Genomic DNA, 22802 nt, shown 5'->3' with positions numbered 1-22802 from the left:
CTTGGGAATTTTCAAAGTCAATAGAGTGATTTGAAGATCAAGCGTCTTTAGCGATGTTGGAGCCTAATAAGTTTAAGTTATAAGACTCTTGTGGGGGACAACGTGAATTGTATTTAAATTTCAAGAGGTTAAAGAAGGGATTGAAATGTTAAAAAATGTTTTGAAACACCACCAAACAGTTGACACCACACAAGGGCACCGGCTGCAGGTTTCTGGAGAACTGTTTGGTGTCCGTCTACGAATTTCTAACTTCAAATTCCAATTCTCTAACTTCAAATTCCAATATTTCCTATTTTCCTAAATTTAACTAATACTTTGAGAAAAATTATCTCTTCCTAAATATACCGAAGACTCACCAAAAAATTCACAAAATGTCCCAGTGGATAGCCTCGTAATAGCTTACGGATTTTGAGTTTCTTGAAACGCAAACGAGATATTAACGTTAAATAGATTAATTAAATCCCGCCTCTCTGCATCTCTGTTCACCTCCAGTTAGTCAAATGACCATTGGTCTACTGTTAGTGAAAGAAGTTGCCAAAAATGAAATCGATACTGGCAAATCAAAGGCAATCTTTATTTTAAACCATATGGTCAAAATGACACAAAATGAGGTCAAATTGGCACCTGAATCTGTCGCAGATCCATCAAATAGGTGTATGTCCATGGGTTGGTGAAGTCCAGTAATCATAGTTTCCTGGTCTCCATTGCTTAAATTAAACCGTGAAATGCTCTTCGTATTCCAGTCAGTCCAGTATAGCATGCCTTGGTACAATGTCAGACCAAATGGATGGACATCAGCTGAAGATGACAAAATTAACCGCCTGTTACCCCCATTAAGATCAGACACTTCTATCTTGTCAAGTTTAGCATCGGCCCAGTAGAGAAGATTAGTTGTCTTGTCAATAGTGAGTCCATTTGGCCAAGATAGATTTCCGTTTACAATGCTTTGCCTTGATGAGCCATCCATTGCAGCTTTCTCTATCTTTGGATCGGATCCCCAGTCTGTCCAATACATCATCCTAAAACGAAAAAACAAACAAACAAACAAGTTAGAATACATTTTCAAATTCCTCATAACCATCCGCACAATCCACCAATTTACAAATGTAGCAGTAAATTATGAGACTAAAAGATCGTTACTACCGACTGTTACAAGACTTGATTAAATGGACACAAAACGTCAAAGCACATCTTTGACAACAAAACTGCCCGTGCTCTCAAACTGTTCATTGCCATGACTTTAACATCTTCAACATCTTTAACGTTGCCGTGACTTTAACATCTTCAGTTCCCACGGCCTGCTCCCGTCTGACCTTGTAGGTCAGTCGGTAGAGCAGCGATGATCTAACCCGAAGATCGTGGGTTCGTTCAATTCCCACCCTGGTCAGAGTTTTTCTCTGCCCTTGTGTGGGCTCATTTCCATCAGTAGGGCTAACGCTCACATGGTTCATATGGGGTAGAAACTTAGCACTTTACAATTACACTCTAATCAGTTACGCCTGAATAGGGCATAGGCTGGTTATGCGTTTCCGAAATTGGTATCCCCCCTTATTTTTTTAAGGAAAGTTTTTTAAAGTAGCTAGTGGAGAGTGTATTATAACTTAACGGTAAGATTACTCTGTGTATTGTCGACAGTAACAACACTAATTCTTTGACATTTTATGATTCATATCAGTCACCTTTTTAGTTTGCCTTTTAAAACCGGAATCAAACAATTCCACAAATGTAAGGCTAAAATCACTAAATAATCCTACCCATTCCTTTCGTCGAGAACTATTGCTCTCGGCTTATCTAGTGCTTCTTTGACAAGGATCTTCCTCCTTGATCCATCAAGGCTGGCAACTTCAATTCTTTTAGTTTCTGTGTCTGTCCAGTAAATGTTTCGCCCCAGCACATCAACAGCTAGGCCATCAGGAGTTTTCACATTGCACCGCACCAGAATCTTCACTGAAGTTGCATTCATGAAAGCACTCAATATGAGGCCCTGTGCCACATCAGACCAGTAGACTCGTTTTTCAGAAGGGTCAAAGTCCAGAGCAACAGGACGCTGCATTCCATTATGGCTCCACAAAGATTTGGCAATGAAATATTCAACATCCAATGAAATGATACTGGTTAACTTGGCATCAGCATCAGTGACAAGCATGAACTTCTTCACTTCTACAATGTATAAAACATCAATAAGATTTATGTGTTTCAATAATTTCACATTCTTAACGAGGCCTTCGATGGGACCCAAAATTAGCTTCATTTTGAGTGACTTAAGGTGACGTAGGCAAAGTTTGCAATCAAATCAAGGGCATTTGGGCCAATGTATGGATATTTAAGGAGATGTTATAGAAGTTGCTGTGAGCACTGTTATAAAGGCAGGCTGTTATAAGGTTTTGTGCAACACAGTGTGGCATTGAGCTTCCAACCTGGAGCAAACTTGTTGTTTGGTGAGTGGAATATGTACCTACAATAGTTATTCTTACCAGTAACATCGAGGTCTTATCAGATGTTACAGACTACAACCCTAAATGAGTTCAGTTGAAGTACACTTCTTAAAAAATTGACTCTTGGAAAGTTTAGGGAAAACCAAGTTAGCAAGAAGAAAATGTTACATAAAGCCTCGTCCCTCACAGGTGACTGGGGTCAGTTCAGATGTCAATGTGTTAAGATGACTGTAGTGGACATGCGTCTACGACATGTCTCGAATATGTCTCCAAGGATTTTGTAAGCCCTACACTGAGCTAAAGATGCAGTGTTATGGATTGTCTCTGGTTACGCATGGCCAAAACATACAAAATACACATATTTTTGGTTACACATAGCCAAAATGAAAATGAACGCCAACCTGAAAACTTTTAAGTTCTTCCCTTGGTCTCAGATAAATTTGGTAATCACTTACTGTGGCTTTTTGTTTTTCTTTTTGAACATAATCAATTCACGCTTGGAAAATTTTACCTCGATTTTATCTCAAATTCGGCCAAGAAAATTTTTTCCGGAAAATTTTGCTCGATCGCGGGAATTTTGAATTTTGGGCACAACGGCTCAACTTTCTTTGCTTCTAGCGAAGGCCTGGGTCCGAAAATGTTTTTTAAAACAACAGAATTCAATGCACTGAATGTTTTGGTATATAATGTGGCCAAGCTTGCCGTATTCTTCTTTTTGTCTTTGCCACCACGGCAAAAAGGCGTCATTTTAAAGGACAACAGAAAGAACTGCAGGACTTAACGCCGCTTACAAAGTTCAACAGAAATCTTTTAAGGTGGTTTATGGAGGAAAAGTGAAACGATAGTAACAGAGAACAGGTATTTGCCTTTTGGTGGTGCGACTTCAACATCAGCGATACCGTGATTTTATGTTCCAAAATTTGTTTCTAGAATTCATATTTTCTCCGGCAGACTAACGGCCTGCTTTTCCAGACGCGGTCTTGGATGACCGATGAAAGCAAGAACCGGAGGTCGTTTCGATAGTTTCAAAGAAGCGATAGAAGTATTAGCCGGCGGTATCAATCAATGAAGATCAATAATCAAGATAATCAATAACAACCAATAATAATCAATAACAATCAATTGATTGGTATTGGAAATCAAAAAAATTACAGTCGAGAAGTTGAGTGAGTATCGATTTTCTTTGATTTTCATTGATTTATTGATTTTCATTGAAAAGTAAAATAAAGTAAAATAATCAATATTAAACTGATGTTAAAGTGTGCTTTTCTATTTCGAACACAAATCACAAAAAACAGGAACATTTTATTACGGTTTGTACCATAAATAAGGCGGCACACAGAATTTTGAAATGAATCGTATTTATGCTAATCAACCAGTCCTGCAGCGCTGAATACTGAATAGATCTCCGGTCAAATCCTGAGCTAAAGTTTTTTCTAGAAGGTTCTAGAGCGTAGCGAGGCCAACTCTGATAGCTGTAGGGGCGTTCTGCGCTCAAAGGCACTTTGCGAAACTGGTGAGTTGCGCCGCCACGTAGGTCGGGAGTTGTTCCGGAATGGTTCCGCTTTTTTCCCCCCGCTTTTTAATTCCAAATTAATTAAATATGTTATCTTAAATTCTGAGTATAGGTTTGGGCCCCTCACCTGGAAGGTGATGCGAATTGTTACTTGGCTAAGAATTGTTACTTGGCTAAGAAACTGACTTCTAAACGGGTAATAAAGTAATATAATTATGTAACCAGTTCGTTAACATTATAGTGTAAGGTCAAGTCGACTTTTGATAATAGTAAATACCTAAATAAAATAAAATATAAACTTTCGCGTGCCCAGGGCCCTGGGTGACTACCAGTCATTTACTGGTTAAAAGCACCGGTTGGAATGACCATTGAACGAAAGAGACGGCGCTTACTATTCGGTTGTTCCAAACGGGAAAAGAGTCCGAATACAGAAGCCATTCCAAAGTTTTCGAATGAAATTTCCGAGAAAAGACTGACCTTTAAAGAAATGGTAAACACCCGCATGTAAATAACTACGAGAAAAATCAATGATGCAACCTGAACAGTCAGATTTCTAGTTTAAAAAGTTTGCAACATCTGGCCAATATCTACCTGCGCGACTGTAAGGGAAGACAATAAAATTACAATTCAGAGAAAAATTGAGTATGCTTTATTCTCTCCTACTTACGCTGTAATATTGTGATGTGCTAGTGGCCAGAGTGGGCTAACAAGCTCCAACTGAAGGTGACCGAGCTGCCCGCGACCACTACAAACTTTCAACGCATTACCGCGTTCACCCTTCTTCTTTGATACTGAGAATACTTCTCCTTCCTTCACCGTGAAGGGGCACTGGTGATATCCTTTCTCGGCACAGAATATTGAAATCGAGAAGTTTTGTGCGCCGGGTTTTTACTGTTGCACAATTTATTATTGATTATCTATAAAAATCAATAGCAATTAACAAGTCATGCTGAGTGAGTATCGATTTTTATTGATTGGTTGAACCAATCAATACTAATCAATAACACTTATAACTTATAATAATTGATTTTATTATATGGAGGAGAGTGTTTTACTGGGAACTAAACCACTCGTAGATTCCATACGCCACTTCATCCGGGACCCGAGTGGCGTATTTTCCGTATGTCACCTTTGTGAGTGTCGTATCGTTCAATGACGTCACGATTCCCGCCTTTTTTTCCCGCCTTTTTTATAAAGCCCAGCAGTATTTGTAAACCTTGACTACTTTGAAACAATAAAATCGGAATTTATCAATATTTAGTCTCCATATAATAAAAAGAACATTACACGTTGGCTGGAAGATATGAATTTTATGTTCTCGTGGCAAGAACAATATTGTTCTTGCCACTCGAACATAAAATTCATATCTTCTCGCCACCGTGTAATATCCTTTATATATTGATTATATTGATTGGTGATCAATGATTGATTTTCATTGATTGATACCGCCTTACTGAAGAACCAGAAACTCAAAGAGATGGTAGTTGAAACAAAGACATGTCGAACAGTGGGGGTTTTACCACCTCGAAAGTCGTAAAAAACGAGCACTTCTCACGGCTGCTTGATATTGATATGTGGAACCTAAAAAAGCAAAACATAACAACAGACTATCTTGTGTGACCAAGAAAGCTTTTATACGATCTTGAGTCGTCAAAACATCAGGCAATTCCATAAATGGATTTCTTGGACGCATTTTTGAGGTATGCTGTCGTCTTACTGCATGTTCCGAACTAATAATTTTATTATAAAACAGCAAAGTTAACTCGTAAGCGAAGCCCTGTCGATTTTCCGTTCGCAATCATTTTGAACAACTTGCAGAGCTCTTTAAATGTGTAATTTAAATATCTCAACTTATCCACTTATAAGTCTAGGCTTTAAGATTTTGTATCCTCGCGATATAATAGATTTTATGTTCCATTTTTGAATGCCCGTGGCTGAAAGGTAAAAGAATTGCTTCCATATCTCAAGGTGCCCTTGGACGTGAGGGGCCTGAAACAACAAAACTGAAACAACCCAAACCTATACAAAAATGCTAACCTTAGGCCTAAACTGTTTAGGCCTAAGGTTAGCATTCTTTTAAAGGTTTGGACTGTTTCAGCTGTTGTACCCTTCACCCCCTACTGCCACCCCAGGCCCCTCACGTCCAAGGGCACTTTGAGATATGGAAACAAGTCTTTACCTGGCTTAAAAATGGTCGGCCATGTTGGATTTTTACTGTACCCCAGGTCTCGCGCGGCATTTCAAAGTTGGCCGAATTTGACTCCAACATTTCCAAGCGTGATTTAATCTCATGGTGATCCAGAAGTAATTTATGAATCAAAGACGCTAAAAATTGAGTTAGTAATTTTCTGGCCAAAATGTGCGATAATTCCCATGATACTGCCCTTCAAGATTAAGACACCTTGGCTCAGTCACTAACCAGGTAAAACATCAAGGTATTTACAATCTCTCTGCATAGCAGAATAATGCTCAAGAATAATAATCATCTGGCTTACTATGCATTGAACTTGGGTATTATGTCTCTAGCAACTTCATGTTTCACTGGAAATTTGAAATGATATGGTACACATAATTAAGCCTACAGTAATTTAAGAACAACAACTGCAATTACTTTTAATCGTTGGGAAAAAAAAATTGATTGAGTACATGAAATATTTCGATTTTTTCTGTTTCCACATTTTTAGGTTTTCAATTCCTATTTGTTATACGCAGCTGCTATCATTCTGCCACGAGTTTATCAGAAACAATCTGTATTACTGTCAATTGAAACAAAGCCTCTACTTACTTACTTACTTACTTACTTACTTACTTACCTACTTACATTTTCTGAGGAGAGGATTTCCCATTCAGAGATTAAAATGAGACACAAAGCCAAATCAAACACAACAATTATCTTTAATACAATAAGCTTAAGCTTAAAACAAATACATCTACATATTAACAGCATTTGAATTGTTACAAAACGTTTTGCAGCAGCCATAAATATTAACTTATCAACTTAAGCCCCGGCCAAACTTGCCCCATAAAGAGATGTAGCAAGTTTCAACGACATTTGAACAGCTCCTCAATAACTGTCAATAAAAACGCGTGCATTTCTGCTCAACGTTCAATCACAAGAAACCTTTCGACAAGGATGAATAGCAATAACAAACTGAATTCAAGAGAACGAGATTCGGTGGACACCTGGCCCACATATACTTCACTAAACTGCAGTGCAGAGGTGTTTTGCGAACTGAATGGTCCGAACAGGGTTTTATTTTTAGCATATGTTTATTATACCGATAACCAGTATCTCTCTCTTCTTACATCTTAAGTACCAGCATGCATGGACTGCTTAGAAGCGGCTGCAATTTTGCGCCTGTATATGCTTCCAGTTCGCTGGGGGTAAATTCATTATTGTAAAGCTCCTTTGAGACGTTGTGATGAGGGCGCTATATAAATGCACCACTTTACTTTACTTTACTTTACTTTACATTTATATTACTTGATAACCTATAACACCTGATTAGTTTTCCATTGGGTAAGTGCACTGAAGTGTTTCAATCTTCGATTTTTCACTACGCGGTCAGAGTTGGAGTACTTATTGTTATCATCCAATTAGTCAACAAAACTACAATCCTAGACAAAACTTCTCTCCCCTCCCCCCTCCTTCAATGTTGAATAGGGAGGAGGGGGGCTATGTACGAAAAAGTGAAACTTTTTCTTTTGAGCTTAAACAGAAGCGGGTTGAAATACAGCTTGGGTGTGGTTCATTCACATAACCTTCCCAACTACTTTTGTCTATGATTGTCTGAAAATTCAGGGTGTGATATTACATTGGAAAGACGACTTTTTCCTTAGCGTTTACAGTTCCTTTGAAAAACAAGCACAATTAGTGTTTTCTTTAACATTTAACTGCTTTTTGCCATGTTATCATGAAATTTAGGCGTTTATCTGGTTAAGTTTTCAACTTTCATTACATGTGTTAGGACGTCATGTTGCATTGGTGTCTCAATACGGTATCAAGTTGTAGAGCTACTAAAATGATGAAAATTGCCTCGTAAATGAACCGAAAGGGGAGGAGACTAAATGATAGTTAATTAAAGCCAAAAAGCTGGTCTTGAAAGGTCAAACGAGTTCACGTACTAAACTCTTAAAATGTCAGTTGCACTTTGCCAAGTTGAGAGCAGCGCCTTTTAAAAACGTCATATGCATTTCAAACAGATCACGGAGTCACATTAAATAAGTAAATTAACAGTGATTACTTCTTTTAGCGTGACTAGGATGGCCTGTCAATCATTGACCTATTTTGGGAACAGTAAACATGTATGTGAACATTACTCCGTTACATTACTCCATAAGAAAATGCAAAATATATGCCTAGTGAATGTGATATTTTGCAACAATAACGTAGTTATATGTAAAGCATACTGGAACACGTACAATGTCTTTCTCATTACGGAAAAAAGCTATTGTATCTACTTGTTTTCAACATTACTCCATTGAAACCATGTATACACAAAGGTTAATTAGATACATTATTTCAATTTAAGCTCTCTTTATGGAGTAATGTTGCAATTTACCTAAAATAAAGCTGAAATGACCATCAAAACTCCTTCTACTATTTCCTTTGAAACCCTTTACACTCCAGTTTCAATATTTTATCTGTAGCTGTGCTGTAAAGGCATTATTTTAGGCTTCGAAAATGGAGTAATGTTTGGAGTGATGTCGAGAGTAATGTAAGTGCTCTTGCACTGCTCGCACCATTTCTTGCTAAATCGATTGAAATAAATCAGTTTTTGGCATTCTTCCAACGTCCTCAAAATAAGAAAGCTTTCTTTTAACGAATATGAAACATGAAACAACAAAAATGTATTTTTATGACATTCTTAGTAAACGTTTTCCCAACAGAACGTATTTTGGAGTAACGTTATGAAACGTCACGCAAGTCTGAAATCCAAATCATAAAACGATGATTTTAACCAAATTTCAGTATTGTGAGATTTTATTTATGCATTGGAAAGTACATTATAAGAACATGTCCAGAATAAGAAATTGAAGCCACATGTCAAATACTACGAGAGTTATAAGCGTTCAAAGCAGATTTCCTACTCTCATACAATCCTAGACAAAACTGTTGGGAAGGTTAGCACTTTTGAAGTTTTCATTGCTTCTCTTCCCTCCCCCCTCCTTCAATGTTGTGTAAAACTGAATGGTTTCAGTGTGAAATTGTTGAGTTGCCTTCCAACATTGAATAGGGGGGAGGGGGGTTATGTACGAAAAAGTGAAACTTTTTCTTTTGAGCTTAAACAGAAGCGGGTTGAAATACAGCTTGGGTGTGGTTCATTTATATAACCTTCCCAGCTACTTTTGTCTATGATTGTCTGAAAATTCAGGGTGTGGTATTAAATTGGAAAGACGACTTTTTCCTTAGCGTTTACAGTTCCTTTGAAAAACAAGCACAATTAGTGTTTTCTTTAACATTTAACTGCCTTTTGCCATGTTATCATGAAATTTAGGCGTTTATCTGGTTAAGTTTTCAACTTTCATTACATGTGTTAGGACGTCATGTTACATTGGTGTCTCAATACGGTATCAAGTTGTAGAGCTACTAAAATGATGAAAATTGCTTCGTAAATGAACAGAAAGGGAAGGAGACTAAATGAGAGTTAATTAAAGCCAAAAAGCTGGTCTTGAAAGGTCAAACGAGTTCACGTACTAAACTCTTACAATGTCAGTTGCACTTTGCCAAGTTGAGAGCAGCGCCTTTTAAAAACGTCATATGCATTTCAAACAGATCACGGAGTCACATTAAATAAGTAAATTAACAGTGATTACTTCTTTTAGCGTGACTAGGATGGCCTGTCAATCATTGACCTATTTTGGGAACAGTAAACATGTATGTGAACATTACTCCGTTACATTACTCCATAAGAAAATGCAAAATATATGCCTAGCGAATGTGATATTTTGCAACAATAACGTAGTTATATGTAAAGCATACTGGAACACGTACAATGTCTTTCTCATTACGGACAAAAGGCATTGTATCTACTTATTTTCAACATTACTCCATTGAAACCATGTATACACAAAGGTTAATTAGATACATTATTTCAATTTAAGGTCTCTTTATGGAGTAATGTTGCAATTTACCTAAAATAAAGCTGAAATGACCATCAAAACTCCTTCTACTATTTCCTTTGAAACCCTTTACACTCCAGTTTCAATATTTTATCTGTAGCTGTGCTGTAAAGGCATTATTTTAGGCTTCGAAAATGGAGTAATGTTTGGAGTGATGTCGAGAGTAATGTAAGTGCTCTTGCACTGCTCGCACCATTTCTTGCTAAATCGATTGAAATAAATCAGTTTTTGGCATTCTTCCAACGTCCTCAAAATAAGAAAGCTTTCTTTTAACGAATATGAAACATGAAACAACAAAAATGTATTTTTATGACATTCTTAGTAAACGTTTTCCCAACAGAACGGATTTTGGAGTAACGTTATGAAGCGTCACGCAAGTCTGAAATCCAAATCATAAAACGATGATTTTAACCAAATTTCAGTATTGTGAGATTTTATTTATGCATTGGAAAGTACATTATAAGAACATGTCCAGAATAAGAAATTGAAGCCACATGTCAAATACTACGAGAGTTATAAGCGTTCAAAGCAGATTTCCTACTCTCATACAATCCTAGACAAAACTGTTGGGAAGGTTAGCACTTTTGAAGTTTTCATTGCTTTTCTTCCCTCCCCCCTCCTTCAATGTTGTGTAAAACTGAATGGTTTCAGTGTGAAATTGTTGAGTTGCCTTCCAACATTGAATAGGGGGGAGGGGGGTTATGTACGAAAAAGTGAAACTTTTTCTTTTGAGCTTAAACAGAAGTGGGTTGAAATACAGCTTGGGTGTGGTTCATTTATATAACCTTCCCAACTACTTTTGTCTATGATTGTCTGAAAATTCAGGGTGTGGTATTACATTGGAAAGACGACTTTTTCCTTAGCGTTTACAGTTCCTTTGAAAAACAAGCACAATTAGTGTTTTCTTTAACATTTAACTGCCTTTTGCCATGTTATCATGAAATTTAGGCGTTTATCTGGTTAAGTTTTCAACTTTCATTACATGTGTTAGGACGTCATGTTACATTGGTGTCTCAATACGGTATCAAGTTGTAGAGCTACTAAAATGATGAAAATTGCTTCGTAAATGAACAGAAAGGGGAGGAGACTAAATGATAGTTAATTAAAGCCAAAAAGCTGGTCTTGAAAGGTCAAACGAGTTCACGTACTAAACTCTTACAATGTCAGTTGCACTTTGCCAAGTTGAGAGCAGCGCCTTTTAAAAACGTCATATGCATTTCAAACAGATCACGGAGTCACATTAAATAAGTAAATTAACAGTGATTACTTCTTTTAGCGTGACTAGGATGGCCTGTCAATCATTGACCTATTTTGGGAACAGTAAACATGTATGTGAACATTACTCCGTTACATTACTCCATAAGAAAATGCAAAATATATGCCTAGCGAATGTGATATTTTGCAACAATAACGTAGTTATATGTAAAGCACACTGGAACACGTACAATGTCTTTCTCATTACGGACAAAAGGCATTGTATCTACTTATTTTCAACATTACTCCATTGAAACCATGTATACACAAAGGTTAATTAGATACATTATTTCAATTTAAGGTCTCTTTATGGAGTAATGTTGCAATTTACCTAAAATAAAGCTGAAATGACCATCAAAACTCCTTCTACTATTTCCTTTGAAACCCTTTACACTCCAGTTTCAATATTTTATCTGTAGCTGTGCTGTAAAGGCATTATTTTAGGCTTCGAAAATGGAGTAATGTTTGGAGTGATGTCGAGAGTAATGTAAGTGCTCTTGCACTGCTCGCACCATTTCTTGCTAAATCGATTGAAATAAATCAATTTTTGGCATTCTTCCAACGTCCTCAAAATAAGAAAGCTTTCTTTTAACGAATATGAAACATGAAACAACAAAAATGTATTTTTATGACATTCTTAGTAAACGTTTTCCCAACAGAACGGATTTTGGAGTAACGTTATGAAGCGTCACGCAAGTCTGAAATCCAAATCATAAAACGATGATTTTAACCAAATTTCAGTATTGTGAGATTTTATTTATGCATTGGAAAGTACATTATAAGAACATGTCCAGAATAAGAAATGGAAGCCACATGTCAAATACTACGAGAGTTATAAGCGTTCAAAGCAGATTTCCTACTCTCATACTGTCTGAAAATTCAGGGTGTGGTATTAAATTGGAAAGACGACTTTTTCCTTAGCGTTTACAGTTCCTTTGAAAAACAAGCACAATTAGTGTTTTCTTTAACATTTAACTGCTTTTTGCCATGTTATCATGAAATTTAGGCGTTTATCTGGTTAAGTTTTCAACTTTCATTACATGTGTTACGACGTCATGTTACATTGGTGTCTCAATACGGTATCAAGTTGTAGAGCTACTAAAATGATGAAAATTGCTTCGTAAATGAACAGAAAGGGGAGGAGACTAAATGATAGTTAGTTAAAGCCAAAAAGCTGGTCTTGAAAGGTCAAACGAGTTCACGTACTAAACTCTTACAATGTCAGTTGCACTTTGCCAAGTTGAGAGCAGCGCCTTTTAAAAACGTCATATGCATTTCAAACAGATCACGGAGTCACATTAAATAAGTAAATTAACAGTGATTACTTCTTTTAGCGTGACTAGGATGGCCTGTCAATCATTGACCTATTTTGGGAACAGTAAACATGTATGTGAACATTACTCCATTACATTACTCCATAAGAAAATGCAAAATATATGCCTAGTGAATGTGATATTTTGCAACAATAACGTAGTTATATGTAAAGCATACTGGAACACGTACAATGTCTTTCTCATTACGGAAAAAAGCTATTGTATCTACTTATTTTCAACATTACTCCATTGAAACCATGTATACACAAAGGTTAATTAGATACATTATTTCAATTTAAGGTCTCTTTATGGAGTAATGTTGCAATTTACCTAAAATAAAGCTGAAATGACCATCAAAACTCCTTCTACTATTTCCTTTGAAACCCTTTACACTCCAGTTTCAATATTTTATCTGTAGCTGTGCTGTAAAGGCATTATTTTAGGCTTCGAAAATGGAGTAATGTTTGGAGTGATGTCGAGAGTAATGTAAGTGCTCTTGCACTGCTCGCACCATTTCTTGCTAAATCGATTGAAATAAATCAGTTTTTGGCATTCTTCCAACGTCCTCAAAATAAGAAAGCTTTCTTTTAACGAATATGAAACATGAAACAACAAAAATGTATTTTTATGACATTCTTAGTAAACGTTTTCCCAACAGAACGGATTTTGGAGTAACGTTATGAAGCGTCACGCAAGTCTGAAAAACAAATCATAAAACGATGATTTTAACCAAATTTCAGTATTGTGATATTTTATTTATGCATTGGAAAGTACATTATAAGAACATGTCCAGAATAAGAAATGGAAGCCACATGTCAAATACTACGAGAGTTATAAGTGTTCAAAGCAGATTTCCTACTCTCATACATGTCTGAAAATTCAGGGTGTGGTATTACATTGGAAAGACGACTTTTTCCTTAGCGTTTACAGTTCCTTTGAAAAACAAGCACAATTAGTGTTTTCTTTAACATTTAACTGCTTTTTGCCATGTTATCATGAAATTTAGGCGTTTATATGGTTGAGTTTTCAACTTTTATTACATGTGTTAGGACGTCATGTTACATTGGTGTCTCAATACGGTATCAAGTTGTAGAGCTAGTAAAATGATGAAAATTGCTTTGTAAATGAACAGAAAGGGGAGGGACTAAATGATAGTTAATTAAAGCCAAAAAGCTGGTCTTGAAAGGTCAAACGAATTCACGTACTAAACTCTTACAATGTCAGTTGCACTTTGCCAAGTTTAAAAACGTCATATGCATTTCAAACAGATCACGGAGTCACATTAAATAAGTAAATTAACAGTGATTACTTCTTTTAGCGTGACTAGGATGGCCTGTCAATCATTGACCTATTTTGGGAACAGTAAACATGTATGTGAACATTACTCCATTACATTACTCCATAAGAAAATGCAAAATATATGCCTAGCGAATGTGATATTTTGCAACAACAACGTAGTTATATGTAAAGCATACTGGGACACGTACAATGTCTTTCTCATTACGGACAAAAGGCATTGTATCTACTTATTTTCAACATTACTCCATTGAAACCATGTATACACAAAGGTTAATTAGATACATTATTTCAATTTAAGCTCTTTTTATGGAGTAATGTTGCAATTTACCTAAAATAAAGCTGAAATGACCATCAAAACTCCTTCTACTATTTCCTTTGAAATCCTTTACACTCCAGTTTAAATATTTTATCTGTAGCTGTGCTGTAAAGGCATTATTTTAGGCTTCGAAAATGGAGTAATGTTTGGAGTGATGTCGAGAGTAATGTAAGTGCTCTTGCACTGCTCGCACCATTTCTTGCTAAATCGATTGAAATAAATCAGTTTTTGGCATTTTTCCAACGTCCTCAAAATAAGAAAGCTTTCTTTTAACGAATATGAAACATGAAACAACAAAAATGTATTTTTATGACATTCTTAGTAAACGTTTTCCCAACAGAACGAATTTTGGAGTAACGTTATGAAGCGTCACGCAAGTGTGAAATCCAAATCATAAAACGATGATTTTAACCAAATTTCAGTATTGTGAGATTTTATTTATGCATTGGAAAGTACATTATAAGAACATGTCCAGAATAAGAAATGGAAGCCACATGTCAAATACTACGAGAGTTATAAGCGTTCAAAGCAGATTTCCTACTCTTATACAATCCTAGACAAAACTGTTGGGAAGGTTAGCACTTTTGAAGTTTTCATTGCTTCTCTCCCCTCCCCCCTCCTTCAATGTTGTGTAAAACTGAATGGTTTCAGTGGGAAATTGTTGAGTTGCCTTCCAACATTGAATAGGGGGGAGGGGGGTTATGTACGAAAAAGTGAAACTTTTTCTTTTGAGCTTAAACAGAAGCGGGTTGAAATACAGCTTGGGTGTGGTTCATTTATATAACCTTCCCAACTACTTTTGTCTATGATTGTCTGAAAATTCAGGGTGTGGTATTAAATTGGGAAGACGACTTTTTCCTTAGCGTTTACAGTTCCTTTGAAAAACAAGCACAATTAGTGTTTTCTTTAACATTTAACTGCTTTTTGCCATGTTATCATGAAATTTAGGCGTTTATCTGGTTAAGTTTTCAACTTTCATTACATGTGTTACGACGTCATGTTACATTGGTGTCTCAATACGGTATCAAGTTGTAGAGCTACTAAAATGATGAAAATTGCTTCGTAAATGAACAGAAAGGGGAGGAGACTAAATGATAGTTAGTTAAAGCCAAAAAGCTGGTCTTGAAAGGTCAAACGAGTTCACGTACTAAACTCTTACAATGTCAGTTGCACTTTGCCAAGTTGAGAGCAGCGCCTTTTAAAAACGTCATATGCATTTCAAACAGATCACGGAGTCACATTAAATAAGTAAATTAACAGTGATTACTTCTTTTAGCGTGACTAGGATGGCCTGTCAATCATTGACCTATTTTGGGAACAGTAAACATGTATGTGAACATTACTCCATTACATTACTCCATAAGAAAATGCAAAATATATGCCTAGTGAATGTGATATTTTGCAACAATAACGTAGTTATATGTAAAGCATACTGGAACACGTACAATGTCTTTCTCATTACGGACAAAAGCTATTGAATCTACTTATTTTCAACATTACTCCATTGAAACCATGTATACACAAAGGTTAATTAGATACATTATTTCAATTTAAGGTCTCTTTATGGAGTAATGTTGCAATTTACCTAAAATAAAGCTGAAATGACCATCAAAACTCCTTCTACTATTTCCTTTGAAACCCTTTACACTCCAGTTTCAATATTTTATCTGTAGCTGCGCTGTAAAGGCATTATTTTAGGCTTCGAAAATGGAGTAATGTTTGGAGTGATGTCGAGAGTAATGTAAGTGCTCTTGCACTGCTCGCACCATTTCTTGCTAAATCGATTGAAATAAATCAGTTTTTGGCATTCTTCCAACGTCCTCAAAATAAGAAAGCTTTCTTTTAACGAATATGAAACATGAAACAACAAAAATGTATTTTTATGACATTCTTAGTAAACGTTTTCCCAACAGAACGGATTTTAGAGTAACGTTATGAAGCGTCACGCAAGTCTGAAATCCAAATCATAAAACGATGATTTTAACCAAATTTCAGTATTGTGAGATTTTATTTATGCATTGGAAAGTACATTATAAGAACATGTCCAGAATAAGAAATTGAAGCCACATGTCAAATACTACGAGAGTTATAAGCGTTCAAAGCAGATTTCCTACTCTCATACATGTCTGAAAATTCAGGGTGTGGTATTACATTGGAAAGACGACTTTTTCCTTAGCGTTTACAGTTCCTTTGAAAAACAAGCACAATTAGTGTTTTCTTTAACATTTAACTGCTTTTTGCCATGTTATCATGAAATTTAGGCGTTTATATGGTTGAGTTTTCAACTTTTATTACATGTGTTAGGACGTCATGTTACATTGGTGTCTCAATACGGTATCAAGTTGTAGAGCTACTAAAATGATGAATATTGCTTCGTAAATGAACAGAAAGGGGAGGAGACTAAATGATAGTTAATTAAAGCCAAAAAGCTGGTCTTGAAAGGTCAAACGAGTTCACGTACTAAACTCTTACAATGTCAGTTGCACTTTGCCAAGTTGAGAGCAGCGCCTTTTAAAAACGTCATATGCATTTCAAACAGATCACGGAGTCACATTAAATAAGTAAATTAACAGTGATTACTTCTTTTAGCGTGACTAGGATGGCCTGTCAATCATTGACCTATTTTGGGAACAGTAAACATGTATGTGAACATTACTCCGTTACATTACTCCATAAGAAAATGCAAAATATATGCCTAGCGAATGTGATATTTTGCAACAATAACGTAGTTATATGTAAAGCACACTGGAACACGTACAATGTCTTTCTCATTACGGACAAAAGGCTGTGTATCTACTTATTTTCAACATTACTCCATTGAAACCATGTATACACAAAGGTTAATTAGATACATTATTTCAATTTAAGCTCTCTTTATGGAGTAATGTTGCAATTTACCTAAAATAAAGCTGAAATGACCATCAAAACTCCTTCTACTATTTCCTTTGAAACCCTTTACACTCCAGTTTCAATATTTTATCTGTAGCTGTGCTGTAAAGGCATTATTTTAGGCTTCGAAAATGGAGTAATGTTTGGAGTGATGTCGAGAGTAATGTAAGTGCTCTTGCACTGCTCGCACCATTTCTTGCTAAATCGATTGAAATAAATCAATTTTTGGCATTCTTCCAACGTCCTCAAAATAAGAAAGCTTTCTTTTAACGAATATGAAACATGAAACAACAAAAATGTATTTTTATGACATTCTTAGTAAACGTTTTCCCAACAGAACGGATTTTGGAGTAACGTTATGAAGCGTCACGCAAGTCTGAAATCCAAATCATAAAACGATGATTTTAACCAAATTTCAGTATTGTGAGATTTTATTTATGCATTGGAAAGTACATTATAAGAACATGTCCAGAATAAGAAATGGAAGCCACATGTCAAATACTACGAGAGTTATAAGCGTTCAAAGCAGATTTCCTACTCTCATACTGTCTGAAAATTCAGGGTGTGGTATTAAATTGGAAAGACGACTTTTTCCTTAGCGTTTACAGTTCCTTTGAAAAACAAGCACAATTAGTGTTTTCTTTAACATTTAACTGCTTTTTGCCATGTTATCATGAAATTTAGGCGTTTATCTGGTTAAGTTTTCAACTTTCATTACATGTGTTACGACGTCATGTTACATTGGTGTCTCAATACGGTATCAAGTTGTAGAGCTACTAAAATGATGAAAATTGCTTCGTAAATGAACAGAAAGGGGAGGAGACTAAATGATAGTTAGTTAAAGCCAAAAAGCTGGTCTTGAAAGGTCAAACGAGTTCACGTACTAAACTCTTACAATGTCAGTTGCACTTTGCCAAGTTGAGAGCAGCGCCTTTTAAAAACGTCATATGCATTTCAAACAGATCACGGAGTCACATTAAATAAGTAAATTAACAGTGATTACTTCTTTTAGCGTGACTAGGATGGCCTGTCAATCATTGACCTATTTTGGGAACAGTAAACATGTATGTGAACATTACTCCATTACATTACTCCATAAGAAAATGCAAAATATATGCCTAGCGAATGTGATATTTTGCAACAATAACGTAGTTATATGTAAAGCATACTGGGACACGTACAATGTCTTTCTCATTACGGACAAAAGGCATTGTATCTACTTATTTTCAACATTACTCCATTGAAACCATGTATACACAAAGGTTAATTAGATACATTATTTCAATTTAAGCTCTTTTTATGGAGTAATGTTGCAATTTACCTAAAATAAAGCTGAAATGACCATCAAAACTCCTTCTACTATTTCCTTTGAAATCCTTTACACTCCAGTTTAAATATTTTATCTGTAGCTGTGCTGTAAAGGCATTATTTTAGGCTTCGAAAATGGAGTAATGTTTGGAGTGATGTCGAGAGTAATGTAAGTGCTCTTGCACTGCTCGCACCATTTCTTGCTAAATCGATTGAAATAAATCAGTTTTTGGCATTTTTCCAACGTCCTCAAAATAAGAAAGCTTTCTTTTAACGAATATGAAACATGAAACAACAAAAATGTATTTTTATGACATTCTTAGTAAACGTTTTCCCAACAGAACGAATTTTGGAGTAACGTTATGAAGCGTCACGCAAGTCTGAAATCCAAATCATAAAACGATGATTTTAACCAAATTTCAGTATTGTGAGATTTTATTTATGCATTGGAAAGTACATTATAAGAACATGTCCAGAATAAGAAATGGAAGCCACATGTCAAATACTACGAGAGTTATAAGCGTTCAAAGCAGATTTCCTACTCTTATACAATCCTAGACAAAACTGTTGGGAAGGTTAGCACTTTTGAAGTTTTCATTGCTTCTCTCCCCTCCCCCCTCCTTCAATGTTGTGTAAAACTGAATGGTTTCAGTGGGAAATTGTTGAGTTGCCTTCCAACATTGAATAGGGGGGAGGGGGGTTATGTACGAAAAAGTGAAACTTTTTCTTTTGAGCTTAAACAGAAGCGGGTTGAAATACAGCTTGGGTGTGGTTCATTTATATAACCTTCCCAACTACTTTTGTCTATGATTGTCTGAAAATTCAGGGTGTGGTATTAAATTGGAAAGACGACTTTTTCCTTAGCGTTTACAGTTCCTTTGAAAAACAAGCACAATTAGTGTTTTCTTTAACATTTAACTGCTTTTTGCCATGTTATCATGAAATTTAGGCATTTATCTGGTTAAGTTTTCAACTTTCATTACATGTGTTACGACGTCATGTTACATTGGTGTCTCAATACGGTATCAAGTTGTAGAGCTACTAAAATGATGAAAATTGCTTCGTAAATGAACAGAAAGGGGAGGAGACTAAATGATAGTTAGTTAAAGCCAAAAAGCTGGTCTTGAAAGGTCAAACGAGTTCACGTACTAAACTCTTACAATGTCAGTTGCACTTTGCCAAGTTGAGAGCAGCGCCTTTTAAAAACGTCATATGCATTTCAAACAGATCACGGAGTCACATTAAATAAGTAAATTAACAGTGATTACTTCTTTTAGCGTGACTAGGATGGCCTGTCAATCATTGACCTATTTTGGGAACAGTAAACATGTATGTGAACATTACTCCATTACATTACTCCATAAGAAAATGCAAAATATATGCCTAGTGAATGTGATATTTTGCAACAATAACGTAGTTATATGTAAAGCATACTGGAACACGTACAATGTCTTTCTCATTACGGACAAAAGCTATTGAATCTACTTATTTTCAACATTACTCCATTGAAACCATGTATACACAAAGGTTAATTAGATACATTATTTCAATTTAAGGTCTCTTTATGGAGTAATGTTGCAATTTACCTAAAATAAAGCTGAAATGACCATCAAAACTCCTTCTACTATTTCCTTTGAAACCCTTTACACTCCAGTTTCAATATTTTATCTGTAGCTGCGCTGTAAAGGCATTATTTTAGGCTTCGAAAATGGAGTAATGTTTGGAGTGATGTCGAGAGTAATGTAAGTGCTCTTGCACTGCTCGCACCATTTCTTGCTAAATCGATTGAAATAAATCAGTTTTTGGCATTCTTCCAACGTCCTCAAAATAAGAAAGCTTTCTTTTAACGAATATGAAACATGAAACAACAAAAATGTATTTTTATGACATTCTTAGTAAACGTTTTCCCAACAGAACGGATTTTAGAGTAACGTTATGAAGCGTCACGCAAGTCTGAAATCCAAATCATAAAACGATGATTTTAACCAAATTTCAGTATTGTGAGATTTTATTTATGCATTGGAAAGTACATTATAAGAACATGTCCAGAATAAGAAATGGAAGCCACATGTCAAATACTACGAGAGTTATAAGCGTTCAAAGCAGATTTCCTACCCTCATACATGTAGGGCGTTCCATGTCCGCCAAAAATCGACGTTGTAACGCAACATCCAACTTTACGCATCGACATCGGACTGTGTCATGTCAACATTAATATTCACGTAAACAAACTTTGAACTTATCAACACAAAGTCGGTAAATACAAATCAACTTCCAACTTAAACGATCAACTTTTCATTTTACGTCGCTAATACCAAGTTTTTAGATCAACTTTACATTTCATGTCGTCAATACCAAGTTTGTAAATTTAGACTTCAAACTCATATACAGGTACTACTGATATATAATCAAAATGTTCAACAGCGCGTGGGAACCTACGACTTTAACATAGACTACGATAATCTGTAACGGAATGTCGGACTTTGTCAGATCAAGTTCAACATTGTAGCGCCATGTTCGTCGTTATGAGCCCAAATCCGCCAATAATTATGGGATGTCAAAAAATGACGTCATTAAAGATAAAGGCTCACTCACGTGCGAACAAGATGGCGGATTTAGGAAGTGCACCGAGAAATGGTGAATGATTTAGTCGCAAGACCGGATAGACTAACGGATTCATTGGATATTGGGATGGTAGTCTTGAGGCTTGATTTTTTACATAGAATGTTGATTAGCCTGGACGTCGATCAGGACGTGTTGAAAAGACGACACGACACGACTTCCTTCTGCGTGGTCTGGTTTCTGTTGCCTTTGTCAAAATTTAATTCTAGGCTCGACCGATATGTTTATCGGTCGTAGAAGCGAGTGCTCTTCTGGTTTTCAAGGTTTGACACGGGCCCGGGTTTTTTTTTGTTTCTGAACGCCTGTTACATTGTGCCCGGTATCAGTGAGATAGCTGGCTTCTTACAGGCTTACGCTCATATGGTTCATATGGGATAGAAATATAGCACTTCACATTACACTCTATTCAGTTAACTCTGTTTAAAGTATAAGTGCTACACGGCCAACGTTTGTATAAACGTAACCTTTCCTTGTACTTGTACATGTTCATTGCAGTGACTTTAACATCTTCAGTTCCCACGGCCTGCTCCCGTCTGACCTTGCAGCTCAGTCGGTAGAGCGGCGGAGATCTAACCCGAAGGTCGCGGTTTCAATTCCCACCCTGGTCAGAGTTTTTCTCTGTCCTTGTGCGGGCCCATTTCCATCAGTAGGGCTAACGCTCACATGGTTCATATGGGATAGAAATCTAGCACTTCACATTACCCTCTATTCAGTTAACTCTGTTTAAAATATAAGTGCTACACGGGCAACGTTTGTATAAACGTAACCTTTCCTTGTACTCTTACAGGCTTTGCTTGCCTTTTTTCTGCGTTTCTTAGCAGATCGTTATGCTCCTTGGAGGCGTTGATATCTTAAATTGTTTCACTCGTTCTTCTGACTTCTTCAGCGTGTTTTGGTTTGTGGCCATGGTCAGAAACTATCTTCCTTGAACTTCTGGAGTTAGTTCGTTCTCGTTAATGCTCTTTTGATATTTGATGTCGATGTCTTTAAGTCGCTCCTTTGTCGAGGCATTTAGATAACCCGACTGACTCTAAAGACACAAGCGTTAAAGCAAACAGCACTCTGGTCCTTGAAAACAGCATACAGAAAGGTAAATACTGCTTTCAGCCTTCTAAAGAAACACAACATCAAACTACGCTCATATGGATGGAAAACACATTAATTCCATTGGCTAGAATTCTAATAGCCAATCAGAATTTCGCAAGTTCGATCCTTCCATCAAGTACAAATAGAGACAAACACACATGGTTTTTGCAGACAAAGCTCTTCACCTTAAATCAAGCTACCGGCAACTGATGAGATCCACATAATAGGATCGAAACCCCGGTCTTGCCAGACCAAATGATATGTCAGAGAACCTCCATCTAGAGTCAGTCGCGTTATCTAAATGCCTCGACAAAGGAGCGACTTAAAGACATCGACATCAAATATCAAAAGAGCATCGACGAGAACGAATTAACTCCAGAAGTTTAAGGAAGATAGTTACTGACCATGGCCACAAACCAAAACATGCTGAAGAAGTCAGAAGAACGAGTGAGAAAATTTAAGAAAACAACGCCTCCAAAGAGCATAACGATCTGCTAAGAAACGCAGAAAAAAGGCAAGCAAAGCCTGTAAGAAGCCAGCTATCTCACTGATACAGGGCACAATGTTACAGGCGTTCAAAAACAAAATGAACCCGGGCCCGAGTCAAACCTTGAAAACCAGAAGATCACTCGCTGCTATCG

General features: G+C 36.4%; 1 protein-coding gene across 4 annotated transcripts in view; it reads right to left on the bottom strand.

Moving 5' to 3' along the window:
• The window catches only part of LOC138004217 (uncharacterized), a 73820-nt gene that overhangs the window by 22995 nt on the left and 28023 nt on the right, over positions 1-22802 (bottom strand). For all 4 annotated transcript variants that reach the window (XM_068850670.1, XM_068850672.1, XM_068850673.1 and 1 more), the window contains 2 exons: positions 1755-2160; positions 625-1019 (listed from right to left, as the gene is read on the bottom strand). In XM_068850670.1, the coding sequence (XP_068706771.1) occupies positions 625-1019; positions 1755-2160 (801 nt within the window). The remainder of the gene's footprint in view (positions 1-624; positions 1020-1754; positions 2161-22802) is intronic.

The sequence above is a fragment of the Montipora foliosa genome, chromosome 5 (genome assembly GCF_036669935.1).
Source record: "Montipora foliosa isolate CH-2021 chromosome 5, ASM3666993v2, whole genome shotgun sequence".
Taxonomy (NCBI): Eukaryota; Metazoa; Cnidaria; class Anthozoa; order Scleractinia; family Acroporidae; genus Montipora; species Montipora foliosa.
The sequence above is the reverse complement of the archived record's forward strand: the minus strand, read 5'-3'. Positions and strand labels throughout refer to the sequence as shown.